The sequence below is a fragment of the Sciurus vulgaris genome, assembly GCF_902686455.1.
Source record: "Sciurus vulgaris genome assembly, chromosome: 4".
NCBI classification, from domain to species: Eukaryota; Metazoa; Chordata; class Mammalia; order Rodentia; family Sciuridae; genus Sciurus; species Sciurus vulgaris.
In genome coordinates this window covers 175,183,769-175,201,835 of record NC_136464.1, presented here as the reverse complement: position 1 = coordinate 175,201,835, position 18,067 = coordinate 175,183,769, and the positions used below count along the sequence as shown (strand labels likewise).

Below are 18,067 nucleotides of genomic sequence, written 5' to 3'. Positions count from 1 at the left end.
GAAACTGACTTGTGGATATTAAGTGAATCACCTCCTTAGAATGGAAATACAGTGAGACCATTTGATGTGATGAGAAATCTTCAGCCAATCCAGTTACCTAGAGAGTCAGCTGGGATTAGATTTGTTTGGGAGAGAAGTGAAATTGTTTTTATGGATGTGTATAATTGTGAGTTATTGATAGAGATTATGACTTTTCATTTTGAAAAAAATGTACATTTATTTTTCTCCCAGTCATTTAAGAGACGGTTTTTCCACCTGATTCAACTTGGTGATGGATCCTATAATTTGAATTTTTATAAAGATGAAAAGATCTCCAAGGAACCAAAAGGATCAATATTTCTGGATTCCTGCATGGGTGTGGTTCAGGTAAATATGAAAAGAGTTTAATCATTTTTTTTTCTGTGATGGTACTATATGTACCATTAAGCAGCTGTAAGTAAAGATGTCCAAAAATGGCAGACTTCACGGTAGAAATATGTATCTAACTTTTAAAATAAGCAATAATCTTACGATTATTTTTTATAATTTTAGATGATAATAGGGATTATGTTGTGGTGGGCATGAATGCTCTGGTGCATGAGTTCTTATGATTAAAACTTGACTACTTCTTAGTTGTATGACCTTGAACAGGTTACCCAAAATTTCTTCATCTGCAAAACATGAATAGTAATAATACTTTTTTGGTAGAGCAAATGAGAAGACTGGAAGAGTAACATATGGCAATATTTAGTTAGTATCTCAGTGATGACTTTCATCACTACCATGTTGGCACCAAAGGTGTTGTAGCACAATGGTCAACAGATTGGGTTTTCAGTGCAAACTGAGTTCAAATTCCTGCTACACTACTTATCAGCTGTGCAACCTTGAAGACAATATTTAACCTCTCTGTGTTTTGTCATTTGTTGAACAGGAATAATGATAGTACCAACTGTAGTTACTGATAATATTAATTTATACATTTAAAGAGCTTAGAACAGTGCTGGTAAATGGTAAGCTTTTAGTCAACATTAGGTGCTTTTGTTATTTTAATGATATTGCAACTGTAGAACTATGCTTAAAAATTACTTTTAACTGTGCATGGTGTAAGAGTTCATTCTTATTATAAAAAATATCAGTACAAATAAAGTGAACATTACTGTAGACTCCCTGTCTTCTCCTCCTGTCTCTGCCTTTCTCAGATTCCTGTTACTGGTTTAGTAGGCATCCTTCCATACCTTTTTGGAATTGTCCCTAAAAGCTTGTTGCTGCTTTTCCCATCTATCCATCCATCCATCCCTTTGTGATTTTCCAGGGCGGCAGCTTACAAGGAGTCGTAAAACACAGAGGAGCATAAATTTAAAGTTGGAGTGAAAGAAGAAAGATGAACAAGAGGTAGGGTAGGGGTGAGATAAAGTAGAATGAAACAGAAGCATGTTCTGAAGACCTGATGCCATCTGTGAGTGAGCCACCACTGAGCTCTCTGCTTTCCAAACATGGGAGATGGCTTAGTCTCATCATTCACAGTGCACACAAGATACAGACAGTCCAGTTAGTCAGAAACTGCCCATGTGTTCTCAGAATGATGCTCATTCAAAGCATTTCTCCTACAGGCCCTCAGACAGAGGGCTCTGTGACATATGAGCAGTATCCCTGACGGGTCCTTACAACAGATGCATTCACTGTTCTCAGAGGATTCTTCCTTAAAATGACTCCATGGTGGCTGGTGACATTGGCCTGAAGATTGATTCTATAAGGAGGTTGTTTAGTGGGGCTGTTGTGAATAAAGACAGGGACATAGCTCTCTGATTTGACTGTGGGTGTACGTGTGTATTTATGTTACCTAAAACTAAGTCACTTTCTCATCCAAATAATACATTCATTAATTGTAACTGAAGTGGAGCTGAAGGGAACAACTAAATGTGCTTCACCTCCTTCATTTTCCCCACCTCACTTACTCCCCTCTCCCCTGAAACAATCCTTTCAACATTTTTCACTGTTCATTCTGGAGTTGTCTTCGTATTGCTAGGTAATGAGCGTTCACTAATCTTTCTTCAAATTGAATGACTTCCTCTGCTGTAGATAGAATTTTAGCTCCTGTCACCCACTTCCTGCTCTAATCTAGACCAGTTGCTCTCCCTGCCCTGCACCGCTACCATTCTGGAGATTCCCTTGTCCTCCTGTGTAGGAGTTCCTGCTTGCAGGACCCTTACTTTCTTGTTCTTTTGTGTTCTTGATTGGGGGAGCCCATCCTGAGGAATTGATAGTAATTTTTTGAGTTAGCATGTTTGTAAGATTTTTTTTTCCTTCACACTTAGATCATAGTTTGGCTATAGAAATCTAAGTGAAGTTGTTTTACCTGGGAACTTTAAGTGTTGCACTGTCTTCTGGATGCTGGTGTTGTTTGGGGCGTCTGGTGGTGTTCTTGTTCTCTGTTCTTTGCGATCTTTTCTTTATAATTTTCTGAAATTTTAGGTTGTTGTGTCTTGATTTTGATTTTTGGGGGGGATAAACTTTATATGCAACTTGGTGAATATTGTTTGACTTTCTTTCATCTTTTATCTCTGTCTCATTTTGGAGACTGCATATTTTGGCCACCTTGGTTTACCTTAGTTCTGGTTGATACGTTCAACTCAGGAAGATGGCAGAGACCCTGTTTGGGTTTTCCTTCCCATGCCCAGATGCAGCTGCTGCCTCCAGGCAGGGAGCTGAGATGATGGTGGAGTCACCTCTTCACTTGCCTTCTGGCAGGGTCACAGGCCCCTGCCCCTTATCTGAAACAGTTGTTTCATCAATTTTGTCTAGTCTTCTAGTAAGTATGGCTGGAGAGTGAGTTCAGATCCTGTTACTGCATCCTGACTAGAAGGGGAAGGTAGTTTCAAAATCAGATGTCTGCAGAGGCCCAGCAATTAAATTAAGTGACTGACGAGGTCTGCCTGTAAAGCAACAGGGAATCCTGAAGCCCACGACAAACCAAGGTCCTTCTCAGGTGATGGTACCAGCTCAGTGCTGTTGCAATCTGGCTTTTCAAAACAACAAAAATATAGAATTGTAGTTAAATCTCGGTATCTTTAATTATTGGAAACTAATAAAACCTCTGTGTAGCAACACCCCAGCAAAATAGTAGAATATATGAAAGTGTATTTGACCCTCGATGCAGGCTATAGCACCACTTCCAGTTCACATTGATGGAAAAATTAGTTTCCATCAACAGTTAATCAGCACATGGATGTCTCTTAGCTCGCAGCCCAAACTCAGCTGAAAGTGCCACTGTAAGTCGCTGAATTATATCAAGTATGTTTATTGACAGTGGGAAGGAAGACATATCAGTGAATTATTAATCAATTAACTTCTTGTGTGGGATTCCCAAGTAGGATTTTCATTTGTATTCTCAAGTTGAGAGACCCTTAAGTTCCTTTTTAGCTGAATTTTCTGACATTGACTTAAAAAAGTTTAAAGCAAAACTAAAGATATTTGGCAACTCATTTTGAATAGGAAGTGATTATTTTTGTCTTATTAGAGAGTTTCGTAGCATGTCTTTGGCAGAGTACGCATGTTTTTAGAAACAGCCTTGAGCAGCTGCTGAGCCTCTGATGCATCTCAGAATCTGAGGTTCTGACTGCTGGGGAGGTCTCTTGCTTCACGTTCTGTTCTCAGATGTGGCTGATGGTATTTTTCATTTAGTGAATTGCATCTAAGGCTTCCAAAGATTAATTTGCTTTTATTTATGTCTGTAAACTAAGCATGAAAGTCATGATTTAAGTATTTTTAAAAAGACTATATTTGTATGCTATCAAAAATTAGGTAGTTAGCCGGGCACAGTGGTGCATACCTGTAATCCCAGCTGCTCAGGAGCCTGAGGCAGGAGGATTGCAAATTCAGGCCCAGCCTAGCAATAGTGAGGTGCTAAGCAACTCAGTGCTAAGCAACTCTAATAAAATGTTAAAAAAGGGGGTGGGGCTGGGGATGTAGCTCAGTGGTCTAGTGCCCCTGAATTTAATCCCTGGTAACTCCCCTCCCAATTAGTTGGTTAGTACAGTGATTTGAAAAGAATGCTTAAACTTATTTTAGATAGACCTAAAATAAATACCATTTAGAATATTAAGCCCTAAAGATGCCTAAAAAGCATTTTAGAATCCTTGACATTGATTATATTTATATTGTAGATGAAGAAACTGGGACTCAGAATGAGGAATATCTTGGATCAGGTTCTTATATTTTCCCCTTCTTTTAGCATTTTATTTTCTCAATCATATATGAGGAGTGGGAGAGTGAGGAGAGAAAACTCATTTCATTCCCATCCTTTTGACTCCTCCTTGGTTCTTGTCTTGATATTTAAGTAAGATCCAAAATGCTAATTTCTGAACCCACAGAGACAGTCTGTGTGCAGTAGTTTGTGAGACTTCGCCAGGAGCATCATTGGCTTCACATGTCTTTGAACTGTGCTGCAGAAAACAGAGGGACCTTTGGCTGGGTCACCCCATGCCTGAGATCTATGCTGAGATGCTTTCTTAGAGACTGTGGAAAACCAAATAGAATTTGTGGGTGTGGGGGTCCATTCTGCCTGACTCGGATTTGCGGGGAGTTTGTGATTTCTCATCTCTCAGCTTATGCCATGTTCTTCAGAGCTGAACCTCTGTCTTGTGCAGTCAACCTGGGATGATTTGCCCTCCAGAGGCTATTTGGCAATGACTGGAGACATTTTTGGTGGTCATAACTCAGGAGTATGCTCTTGATATCTGATGGGTTGAGGCCAGGGATGTCACCAAAAATCAGAGTGTGCAGGGCAGCCCCTTGCAACAAAGAATGGTCCACCCAAATGTCAGCAGTACCAAGGCTGACAGATCCTGGCCCAGTGAGGCCTCCATTCTCTGATGGATCGCTGTTCATACCTTACCCTCCTATGGTCCTGAAAGTCAGAGACTTGAGGCAAGGCAATAGACCTTTTGGATTCATAAATGATGAGAAAGGTCCAGATAAGTCAGTCAAACATACTGATAGCTGGGGTTTAGCTTTAAAAAATGTAATACCACATACTACTTCATTTTCTTTTAAAAAATAGGAGCTAATGAAATGTGAAATTTATACATGAATTTTCATTTGTTCAACAAACATTTTTCAAGTGCCCACTATCCACCAGATACTATTGGAGATATTAAGACCATAGCATTGAACTTTAAAAAGAATGGGAATCATTGCCCTTGAGGAGCTTCCATTCCATTGAGGGACAGACAGGAAATAAAATAAATATGTAAGATATTCTATGAGTCAGATGGAAAAGTAAAACTATGGAGAAAATCACTCAGGGAAGTTGCACTGTGCTGGGGAAAGAGTTTGTGGTTTTAAATAGTTGGTATGAAATGCCAGTCAGATAGCACCCATCAGCAAATAAGACAAATTATTTTGAGATAGTTCCAAGTGTGTCTCTTTACCTTTTTTCCTTTTCAGAACAACAAAGTCAGGCGTTTTGCTTTTGAGCTCAAGATGCAAGACAAAAGTAGCTATCTTTTGGCAGCAGACAGTGAAGTGGAAATGGAAGAATGGATCACAATTTTAAATAAGATTCTCCAGCTCAACTTTGAAGCGGCAATGCAAGAAAAGCGAAATGGAGACTCTCATGAAGGTAGGCGGGTCTGTCTTTCCACAGGTACACACACTGTATGGGTTTCTTTTCTTTTTTTTTTTTAACCAGGTGGATGTAAGAAGGAGAAATATTGCACAGGTACATGAAGGTGGGACAGAGGTGAGCTTTTAACAGATAGCTTGTCAGCAAAGATTTTGTCACATTAAAATTTACTACTCTGAAATCATATGTATAGAAATTGTATAATCAGAGAAGCACTGCTTTGGAGGTATAAAGACCTGGACTTGAGTCCCAGCAATACCAATTTTCAGTTATGTGACCTTGGACACACTAGTTATGTTTTCTGAGCCTCAGTTTACTCACCTGTAAAGTGTGAATACAAGTGAAGTTTACTGATTAGATCAGAAGAGTAAATTTTAAAATGTATCTCAAGTTCCCTGCATTGAATTTACACTTAAAATGTTAAAAGTTATTGTTGTCATCAATAATACTACTTGGAATTTCCAAGACAAAGTTAGGATGAATGCGTTGATGGGAAAAATCTGGCTGTGCTTTTGGCGATTTATGTTATATCTTAAGTTCTTAGGTGATTCTCAGCCCTGGCTCTCCTGGCTGTGCTGTTCCAGATTTTCCGTGCTCACCACTGAACCTGGGGATCAGCAATTTTCAAATCTCCTAAATGTTTGTAATATGCAACCAGAATTGAGAACCACCAAATACAAAGGCACATTAAAAACAGCCCTCCTCCTCCTGATTTAAATAAGATATTTTCAATTACAAATAACTCTGGTAGTCTGTTTTACCATTTCAGATGACGAACAAAGTAAATTGGAAGGTTCAAGTTCTGCTTTGGACACCTACCTGCCTGAACTTGCAAAGGTAACATCATCTTAAGTTTTCTGTTCTTCATTGAATGCTACTGATACGCTTTTTATTTTGTGAGTGTATCCAGAATGGAAACTCTTGAAATAATGGCAGTTAGGTTGTGATCACTGTCATTTTCTGACCAGGATATGGGGTGATGTGAGATACGTCGTGGACCCGAGTAAGGCAGTCTGTTTTCCAGAAGGCACCCTGCAAAGTACTTTCTTTTTATTATTCTTTAAGTATTTTTACCTCATGGTATCTAATCCTACGGCACACTTACTGAAGAAATAACCAAGGTGCTCAGGTGCGTGTACTCATAATAACCTGGTACTTACTGTGTTCACACCTGTGCTCCCTTATTCACGTTAATAGACACAGTTCTAGAGGGTGGACATCTAATCTCATCATTAACCTAAAGAGGGGTTGCCTAAGTTATAGAAATGTTTCCAGGGTCAACTCTCAATGAAAAATTGTAATTTTGAGAATCTCAAAAGTTACTGAAAAGCAAAGGAAAGCAAAGCACGGTACCACCGCCATCCAGGTTCCCCTGTTACTGTATTGTCTTTAATTGTATTTTTAGAAGAAATAAAACATTAGTTACAGTTGAAGTTCTTTTTAAAACTGTCCTTATTCCCATTCTCTTCTTCCCCACAACCTTAGAAAGAGATACACAGTATTACGAGTTTTACTTCCATTTCATTTTTATGTCTTTACAAATGTATTTGTCATAACAATACATATGATGTTGTTTTGTATATTTAAAAATGTTACATAAATGCTAACTACAGTGAGTTTTATTCCGTACTTGCTTTTCAATTCAGCCTTGTTTTTGAGAGCCATCCTATCTGGTACATGATCTGGTTCATCCCCTTTATTGTACTGTTAAACATTTTATTTTAGCAGTTCTGTTTTTGCCATTTTTTCTGCTATGAACAATACTACAATGAATATCCTTGTACTTGTCTCCTGTGTATCTATGAATGATTCTTTTTTAAATGAGAGAACTGTCTTTGTCTTCTCTAGTCCTGTATGTTCTTGCCCTTACTTTCTATTCTTTTTTTTTTAATAATATAGTGAAATAGTGGCCCTACACACCCACATCTTAAACACTGTAATAGAAACATGGTTTATCCATATAGGATTATAAATAGACGACATTCAGCATTGACCTTTATTTCAAACAACATGGCTGTTCTCAAACATAAATTTCCTTCCCTGGCTAGAGTTTGAGAGCATTGTTTTTCTTCAGGACTTGGCTGTTTCCACTGAATCTTTTCAGCACCTGCCTATTAAAACTAACTTTAGAGCCGCCATTCTAACCTCCTCCTAGTCTGGGAAGAGTTTTGGCTTGTGTGTTTGTGTTTTCATGTTAGGAACTTTTTTTTTTTTTTCCTTTTGTCCTGGGGGTCAAACCCAGGGCTCTCTGTATGCCAGGCAAGTGCTCCGCCACTTCTGAGGATCATATTTTATATTGAGATTTGCTATTTTGTTTCTGGATTTGTTTCCCCATTTTGGGGGGTTCAGAATTTCTCAAAGCAAACCCTGTTTGAGTTCTAGTTGTTGGAGCAGTTAATATATATGTTGTAACCTAGAATTCATAAAGTAACTTAATATGCTTTTGGGGATGCAGAATGAGTCTGAAAGAAAACATTATTTTACTATAATATTGAATAATTAGAAATCTGTATATTTTCCTATGAAGACATAAAGGAGGGTACTCTCTTTTCTTCTCTCACTACCTGGGCAACAAAATTCATCTTTGCTTGATCCTAAGACCAAGGGAGAGTTATATAAATAAACACATGTGAATATATACTTACATATATATTTTTTAAATTAACATTTAGTGCTATTTTCAAACTATGGTTTACAACCAAATTAACTGAAGCCACTTTTATTGGCAAAATCAATTTACTGGTTTTAGCATCTATTGCTTGCTTTGTTAAAAAAAAAAAAAAGTTATTTTTTTTGTAGAGGGACACAGGATACAATTAATTAATTAATTAATTAATTTATATTTGGTGCTGAGGATTGAATCCAATTCCTCACACATGCTAGGCAAGTGCTCTACCACTGAGCCACAACCACAGCCCCAGCCGCAATTTCTTACTTTTTCTTTTAAATTTCTCGTCCTCCTTCTTCCTTCCTCCTTCTTTCTTCTTCCTTCTTTTTCCTCCTCCTCTTCTTCTTCTTCCTTCCTCCTCTTCCTTTTTTTTTTTGGTACTGGGAATTAAACTAAGGGGCATTCAACCACTGAGCCACCTCCCCAGCCCTATTTTGTATTTTGTTTTTAAGTTGCTTAGTGCCTCACTTTGGCTGAGACTGGCTTGGAACTAATGAACCTCCTGCTTCAGCCTCCTGAGCTACTGGAATTACAGGTGTGTGCCCCTGCACCTGGTCAATTTTTATTCTTTTTTGATTGAGGTATAACTTGCTTGATCAAGTTCCTATTTGTACAGGGATATAACCACTATCCAGAAAAATGTAGAGAACATTTATAGCATCCCAGAAGGCTGTCTATACCCCTGCCAGCTGACACACTCATTATTTTATCATCACCATAGATGTGTTTTCACTGTTCTAGACATCTGCTTCCTATGCACAGAACCATTCAGTTTGTCCTCTTTGTATCAGGCTCAATCTTATGTGACCTGCATTTTTAAAAAATTAAATGGAATAGAATTGAACAGAGAATATAAAAGTACACTGTCCTTAATTATTATGGGCACTGTGTGTGTGTGTGTGTGTGTGTGTGTGTGTGTGTGTGTGTAGAGAGAGAGGCGGGGGCACTGTAGTGTACATTATATCCCTTATCTCTTATTTTGGGTTAGGGTCAAAGCCTGACACATGCGGCAGGGTAAGGGTCTTTATTGTGTGTTTCCCCCTAGCTATCTGATGTTTTAAAGATATTTTTATTTAAGAAGGTAGAAAAAGGCAGAAGGTAATTTTTTGAAGGGAAAATGAAAGAAGAAAAATTAAGGTGTATTGTCATGGACCCCACGGAAGTGTAGGAAGTAGGTGTCTGTCACCTGTGCCTTTTAATGGCCTGGCATGAGGGGCCAGGGCACCAAATGGAGACCTGTGCCTGGTCTCTCATGACTCAGAACCTGGATGTTTATCACCCCCTGTGGTGTCCCTGGGTTGAAGATCATTTGCATCTGTTGAGCAAGCAGAGGAGACTGATGGTGGTCATTCTGCTTCAGGAAGAATGGATTCCATGGCTGCAGACCCAGAGACTGAGCGGGTAGAGAGCAGGAGGCACGCGGCTGTGCACAGAGGAAGAGTTCAGGCAGGGGAAGAAGGGGTAAAAAGGTCAGTACCAAGGAAGGAAACTGCTAGAAAGGGTCAGGAGGAGGCAGGGCCACAGCTAAGGAAGATTTCAGGGAAAGCCCTAGATGAAGAGGGAAGGCCAAAGGTGACTGAAGGTGTAATTTAGTGGTAGCCGCCTCTCTGGTCAGCTCCTCTTTTCTGCCTCTCTCATCCTGTTGCCTGACTTTTGTTTTCCATTGTGACTGAGACACAGCCAAACAGGATATGATGGACAGGAAGTTGTTTCAGTGCAAAAATAACCCATGTCTCATTCTGGAATATTGTGGAGGGGCCTTGTGCTTATGGCATGAGTGAAATGGACGCAGGTTTCCAGGACATTTTGTACGTTCTTGGAGCTTATGTTTACACATGTAGTACTAACATCTTTATTGTCTTCATATTAGGGGACATGCTGTATCCCCCCAAACCTGTCATTTCCCTCCTATTGTCTGGTGTGGGACCAGTTTTTGTTATAAATATAACAGGACATATAGCATCAGCCTTATAAATATTTATTTTACATATACAGACCATATCGTTAGTCAGTTGGTTTCTTCCCTGGAAAGTCAGGGGGTAACATGATCAGTTTGTAAGCCCTACTGGTAGTTGTTCAGTAATTTCTCTATGCTTGCATTTGTCTTCAGTCTTCACATTGAAACATACATACCACCTGTTTATATAAAGGTAGTTTGAAGAACACCCTCAGGCTGCCCCTTATGTTTTCCTGTTTTTGAACTTTTTTTGTACTCAGAGAACAGTAACTCACTCCTAATTTAGTCTTCCTTGTGGTTCTGAAAGAGAGGCAGTTTTCTTAATCCAAAATTATTGTTCCTATATCCTTATAAATTCTTTTTAAGTGAATAAACTTAGGTTTCCAGTTAAATCTTCCACAGTTGAATAAAAGACAGAGCATGGTGTCAAACTTTATAGTCTCAGTGAGGTCGAGTAGGGTCACAGCGCCAAACTCAGCAGAACTTGTCAGAACCCAGACAGTTCAACAGACATTTTTTCTGATTTTTTAAGCTTGTAATAATAAATGCTTCCTTCCCTATGTCCCAGTCCAGAAAACAGTATCATTACATTATGATAAAAAGAAATTTGGCATGATGTTGTTTGTGAGGTCTGCTGGCATTGCATTTCTGGGTCTATTTATTCTATACTGCTTGATCCTAGCTTTGGAACATGGCTGAGATGATGGTCTTGGCAAGTACGATATCTTTGAAGTAGTCAGTATAAACCATGATAGCCCTTTAAATTAAAAAGTTAATGTTTTGACCTCAGAAGATTTTGCTAAGTCTTCCTATCCCAACTCATTCTATTTAAATGACCCAATAGTCAATACAATATTGTACTGATAATTCACTCTCAAAATAAGATATTGTTGGCCATAGACTTAACTTTAGATTTTTTATCTACTCACAAATAAACTTAAGACAGTATGCTTTTTCTGCAAACTCTTGAATGTTCGGCCCATAACTAGTTTTTTGGGGGTGGGTGAGTGCTGGGGTTTGAAACCAGGTCTTAGTGCATGTTAGGCAAGTCCTATACCAATGAGCTAGCCCCAGCCATAACTTGTGTAAAATTTAAATGGGCACTTAGGATAATACCCAATATGTAGATGTTAGGTATTATCAATAAATTTTAGCATTCATCATCATTATTCTTCCAGATTCTTATTATTCCTGGCCATTAGGTGAAGCCCTGCCCTTCTTGAGCAATATTTTCTTAACTCCTAGATGTTACTTGGTAATTCCCTCAGCCCCTATTGGGCTTCTTTCCTGTTCGATGTATCATCTTTAGCCTTAGGAGGGATGGAAGGAACTTTAAAAGAAGCTGAATTTGTTTTTATCTAGCCCACAGAAGAACTGTGTATGTAAGGTAGATTACAATTTTTAGGTTATTATTACATGAAAGTTGTCCCTTCTTTCCTAATTAGGCATCTCTCTGATGAAGAATATGAATTCATTGGATGTTAGTGGCAACACTAGGATGCTCTGTATCTATTTTGGCTACTAGTTATGTTGTTCTTGTAGTTTCTTTTAATGTGTCTGCACCCCTATTTGTCCTCTACTTCTATGGAGCCCGTAGCAGTTTTTCTTACTTTATTATTTTCTCTTCTCCTAAATTAGCACAGTCAACTTAATACAAAGAGTGCCTTTTAAGAAAGGCACTTCTACATTTAGAACCCATTGTTCCATGTTAGCATCTGAGATCACAATCTTTGCCTTTGTGGAAGAACTCAAGCAGAGGATTCAGAAGTAGAGTATACTGTTGGTAGTAGCTTGTAGCACCTAGTACTGATTGTCTTGTTGAGAAACAGTGTACAATGTAAAGCAAGTTCTTTGGTTCAGTAAGTAAAAGTAGATTCCACTTGTGTATGTTCCAGTTCTTTCTGTGTGAAAAATTAGGAATAGTGATGGGCAAGATGAAACGAAATGAAGCAGTCTCATCTCCCCTGTGGAGGGAGGCACCCCAGCTCCATGCTCCACTCTGAAAGCATGAGCAGAAGATTTATAGGAATGCCTTCATCCTGAGAAGCATCAAAACAAACTTTTCTGGTCAAGAGATTTGTACCATCTTCTCATTCAGCCTTTTTACTTAGAAATATAAACAGACTCTAGAGAGTCTCATTAGCTTGCAGGGCTAGTTAACAACTGAACTAGAACTAGAATCCTGTTTCTTAGTATTCTAGTGGTATTTCATTTGGACATAGAAGGTTAATTAAGTACAGTCATGACAGTTTGGGTCGTTACTAAGGACCTATTAAAGCAATTTTAGGACTGAGAAAATTAAGGTGATGTTTAATTTCTCAATAGTCTTTATTAGAAATGTAATAATGGACTTTGCTCAGCCACTAGCAGAGAGGACAGGACATCTTCCCCACTGGCTGTCACTGCCCCATGCCCAAGTGCTAAGAGGTGACTCCAGAAAGTAGCAGATGAGAGAGGACAGTCTTTTCTCACTCCACAGACTTTACTATGGAGATTGAGAGTAACAGGAAGCCCTGGCTACCAAGAACATGATGTGGATTTATGGGTGCCCAGTCTGATAAATTGTAAGGTTGGAGATGACTCTGTCTTGAGCATGTCTTTGGAAGTCTCTGGTTTTTATCCCACACCTGGCATCTCCTTAGGTCTGTCTCCCTTAATGGGGTCTCTTCTGCCATCCCTGCAGTGCTGGAGCCCCAGGATCGTCCCAGGCTCACCCCCACTTTCTCCCCAGGCAGTCTCTTCCACACCCGTGACTTCTTCCCGCCTGTCTGCTGATGTTATCCTAGCCTAACTCCTTCTCCTCTGTCTTGTGCTTAAATCCCTTGTTTCTAACTGTCTACTGGATGTTTCCTCTTGAAAATCCTGCAGACACTCTCCGTTTTGTTTATCATCTTTTCTACTCGCTCTTTTGCCTGAATTTTCTCTAAGTTTGTGGCATCACCTTTCAGCAGGCTACCCAAGATAAAATACGGGATTCGTTAAAGGCATTGTTGTGTGAGCCTGGGAGGCTGTGTGACAATCCAGGGAAGATCCTGGGAGCCTGCTAGTCTTACCTTGTTTAGTCCACTGCTTCGGACCTACCAAAGTGATGATTCTAAAATGCAGAAGTCATTATTTTATTCTTGTTAAACTGTCGTGGAATGTTTTGAATTCTGAATGAAATCCACAGTCTTTAGCATACAAGTCCCAGACTCATTTCTCTTGACTTGTCCCCACCATTCCCAACCATCCAGTTATTATGAACAATGTGATCATTAGTGACTTGTCCCTATGTACCTGTAGCATCTCCTCTTAGAATGTTCTCCTTTCCTTTCCTGGCTGAATGTGCTTGTCCTTCAAGAGGGCTCTCCTGAGAGGTCCTTCCTGACTGCCACTCCTAGTCCATACCTTATGCTCTCTTTTTGTCATTCTTACTTCTCTGTTGTCTCCCAGCTGGTGTTCCTGGGGAGTGGGAACTTTGTTCATTCATGTTTCTGTCCCCAGTGTCTGGCATGTGGTAGGTGCTCACTGAATATTTATTGAATAAATCAGCGTCGTATCCTTCAAGATCTATCATGATTTTCTCTCCTTCACCATTCAAAATATATTTCTTCATCTTGCCCTTCTTGTACCCTCAATCTTAGAGTGCACCCTATTCAATCCTGTCTATTGCCTGGGTTCATTTTCTTCCTCAATGTCTTGTCTGTCTGTGCATCCTTTCCAGTCAGCCTGAAATGTCCATGTTTCCCCCTGGCTATCTAAATTCTGCCCCTTTGTTCAAAACCTGTCCCAGATTCTGTTACTTTATGAAGCCTTTCTTACCAGTTTGATGTTTAATTATTCTCTTTTGCTTTCTTTGGACTGCTTTTTGAGTCCACAGTTGGTTGCTAACCTCATAAGATCAGGGTTCACGTGTGAACTCCCCACCCACGCACCCACCAACCCAGCATTGCTCCTTATTGGATCTGTTGTTGACACGCAGCTTTCTCTTGGAGATGAGGCAGGGTTGTCTGACAGACAGCCTGAATCTTAATGATGGCTAAGCCTTCAGATACTTTTGGTTACCTCTGTTAAAAAAAATAAAAGGATGTTGTTTAATGTAATTTTTATTTATCTTGTCAGAGTACCAGAGAAGCAGAAATCAAACTGAAAAGTGAAAGCAGAGTTAAACTTTTTTACTTAGACCCAGATGCTCAGGTAAGAACTATTTTAATATTTAAGATTTAAAATTAAGTGGGTGGGGAGGAGAAAATTTTCGATGCTTTTTTATTTGTTTCCTTTGTTTATTGTTTATTTATTGTTTATTTGGTGTCTATGAATTTGCCTATTTTAGGAACTTCATAAAAGTGGAATCATATAGTATTTGTCCTTTGTGTCGTGCTTCTTTCAGTTAACACAGTGTTTTCAAGGTCCATCCATATTGTCAGAATTTCCTTCTTTTAATGACTGATTAATATGCCCATTGTAGTGTGTGTGTGTGTGTGTGTGTGTGTGTGTGTGTGTGTTCACATATGAAGGTGTGTGTATATGTATATATATATATATATGTCTATCACATTTTATGTCTGTACACATCTAATAATGAACATCTGGGTTGTTTGAAAATATAACTTTAAGCCCCATGTAATCATCCATTAAATAAGAATGTCATTGTTTACTTGATCATCTTTATAAACTATGCAATTGATTATGAACTCTGTGAACTTACTATAAAGTAGTAACACTGTTGTGAATAAATGAGTGTATATAACCTTTCCATATTTTTAGGCCATCTTGTTGGGTATATTTATAATGGAATTTTTAAAGTATGATAATAATGTTTTTATATATTTATATTTTCTTTTAAAGAAGCTTGACTTCTCATCAGCTGAACCAGAAGTAAAGCCATTTGAAGAGAAGTTTGGAAAAAGGATTCTTGTCAAGTGCAATGATTTATCTTTCAATTTGCAATGTTGTGTTGCTGAAAATGAAGAAGGACCCACTACAAATGTAATTTTCCTTTTTTTTTAAAAAAAAAAAAGATCTTTTTAATGTTCAGAGATTTCAGATATTACAGGTTTCCCAGGACAATGCAGCCTGGATGTGAAATTGTGAAATCCTAGAGGTGTATTGTGTGTATCAGGATGCTTTTGGAGGGCTGTGCAGCCTACAGAGACAGAATGTTTGTGATGAAGGTTAAGGATGGTAACATGCTCAGCGTTCAAGCAGGCAGATTGCATCTTAGATGCTTATGGCAGAGCCACTGTCTGTTTTCTGTGGAGTACACATGAAGTAGCAAAACACACAAAGGTAAAATAACTGTTTTCTTTGTTTTCTAAAGTGCTTTTTTATAACCTAATTCTCTGGCAAAAGACAAGGCTATTTATCTACATTAGTGATTTATGGCAACAATCATAAATAGAGCTCATCATTTCTTCTTTGACAGCAGTATTCTTTTTTCCAGCCGTTTGAACCATAGTGATGGTCTGGATTGTTTTGTTTTGTTCAGGTGGAGCCTTTCTTTGTTACCCTGTCCCTGTTCGACATAAAATACAACAGAAAGATTTCTGCTGATTTCCACGTGGACCTGAATCATTTCTCGGTGCGGCAGATGCTGGTTCCTACATCCCCACCTCTGGTGAATGGCAGCCAGAGCCCACCTGCCTTTCAGGACGTCCTTCATGCAGCTGCTATGCAGTATCCAAAGCAGGTGGGGAACAGGGGTCCAGCACTCTATGCTCAGAATTATTTCGCATATGATACACAAATACATTGAAAATGCCAAAATGAGACCTTGTAATGCACAAGTGAGGTAACTTGGACTGTTAATTATATAGACAGAATATGTAATTAGACAGTAAAAGCAAACTGAGGGAGAAGTGGTTTTGATTTCTTTTTCTGAGCCTTTTCCTAGCTTCCTCCCTCACCAGACACACTTTCTGAGCAGATGATCACCTGTTGGTCATCTTTTGGGTACTGGTGCTCCCTACAAGTTGTACTGTTTCACAGTTCTTTGCTGCTTTCATGGTCATAGGATTGTTTAATGCAGCTGTGAATTCTACTTACTGAGGAAAACTGTTTTTCTCCTAGGGAATATTTTCAGTCACATGTCCTCATCCAGACATATTTCTTGTGGCCAGAATTGAAAAAGTCCTTCAGGGGAGCATCACGCATTGTGCTGAACCATATATGAAAAGTTCAGACTCTTCTAAGGTATGAATGACTTCCATGTTTTATGAAGATAAAAAGCAATCTAAGAAAAGGACTTTATTTCAAAATATTAGGTTTTTAATAAAATAAAAGGTAAACCATACTTAAAGTCTAAAACATGTAGAATACTGCGTATATTTATTCTCTATTTAATGCAATGTGTCCTTTTAAATTTTTTTAAAGTTTTTGGTGGTAGGAATTGAACCCAGGGTCTCACATATACTAAGCTCACACTTTACTACCGAATATACCCCCAGCCCCTATGTGTCCCATTTTTAATTCTAATAGTCCAACATGCAAATAAAATACTTTGACTAGTCTATTCTTTTTTTTTCAGTGCTGGGGATTGAACCCATGGCCTTGTGCTTGCAAGGCGAGCTCTCTACCAACTGAGCTATCTCCCCAGCCCTGACTAATCTATTCTTATGTCCTAAAGTAGTTCACAAAAGAAGTGCCAGCTTGATTGTAAACTTTCTGTCATTAAGAGTCACGTGTATGGTAGTCAAACACATTCATTCCACTTGTTGATGTGTCCTGTGGGTTCTGGAAGTACACTAGTCCAATTACACATGAATTGAGACTGGAGTTTGGAGATGACCTTGACTCAGATGATCTGGCCAGTGGTGTCAGTGGTTCAGGTTCACTTGTTTTTTGGTTAAAGGGTCAAGGTCATTGTGGCAGAAGTGTTGGGACCTTAGGGAAACATAAAAGACATATATTTGTTATATTTTCAAAGTAGTGTTCATTACTTGGGAAGTGCCTAGGTATGGACATACTGTAGAATTATCAAATCATCTTATATAAGACCTCCTTTTATTCTTTAGAAAACTAATGCCTACAAAACTGTGGTTACCTGCTTATTTTCCCACAATTACAGTGGCTAACATGTTCCTATCACTTTGTAGCACATTGTAACATGTTCCTATCACTTTGTAACACATTGTGCCACCAGGTTAAAGTAAGCTACCAAGTCCTGCTGCTCTTGCTAGTTTTGCAGTACTTTTAGTTACTTTTTTTTTTTTTTTGTAAATGAAGCCTCACCATGTTGTCCAGGCTGGCCTTGAACTAATGATCCTCCTGCCTCAGCCTCCTGAGTGGCGGGGGTTATGGGCATGTGCTATTGTTCCCAACCCTTTATTTTTTAATGTTGTAAGTGGTCATCTGAGAGAAGGCTGGATGCATTGACCAGGACTGGTCCACAGTAAGATTGAACACACCAGAGGGTCCAGCTGAGGTTCATTGAGCTTATTCAGTCCTCCTCCTCTTCATCATTTTGACCATCATATGTCACATGTATCCACCAAGATGCAAGATGGTCATTAAAGAAGAGGTTCCAAGAGTCAGAAGACCTGGGTGCAGAGTACCTAACTATCCTGCATGCTTTGGACAGATCACCTCTCTAGCACCCAGATATCCTGTCTGTGGGTGTGGGATGATGTTACTATCTGCTCCTGCCTTCCTCTCCAGGACTGCATAAGGATCAAAACTGATAATATATGAGCCATTGCTGTAGACATCATGAATCATGGAAAGCATGCAAGGCATCATTATTTATGATGGCTCCAGTCAACTAAAAGCCCATTTACCAGGCTCACTCCTTCAAACACTAAGCCTTTTTGACTGATAAAAGCTGAGTAAAGTTTGGTCCCTGGAGAGGAGCCATTTTGTTTTT

The 18,067-nt window shown here is 39.0% G+C and overlaps 1 protein-coding gene across 15 annotated transcripts in view; it reads left to right on the top strand.

The window, feature by feature from the left end:
• Positions 1-18,067, top strand: part of DOCK9 (dedicator of cytokinesis 9) — a 276,566-nt gene that overhangs the window by 146,342 nt on the left and 112,157 nt on the right. For all 15 annotated transcript variants that reach the window (XM_079136871.1, XM_079136879.1, XM_079136881.1 and 12 more), the window contains exons 7-13: positions 232-366; positions 5,425-5,599; positions 6,372-6,439; positions 14,329-14,403; positions 15,055-15,195; positions 15,695-15,895; positions 16,276-16,398. In XM_079136871.1, coding sequence (XP_078992997.1) covers positions 232-366; positions 5,425-5,599; positions 6,372-6,439; positions 14,329-14,403; positions 15,055-15,195; positions 15,695-15,895; positions 16,276-16,398 — 918 coding nt within the window. The remainder of the gene's footprint in view (positions 1-231; positions 367-5,424; positions 5,600-6,371; positions 6,440-14,328; positions 14,404-15,054; positions 15,196-15,694; positions 15,896-16,275; positions 16,399-18,067) is intronic.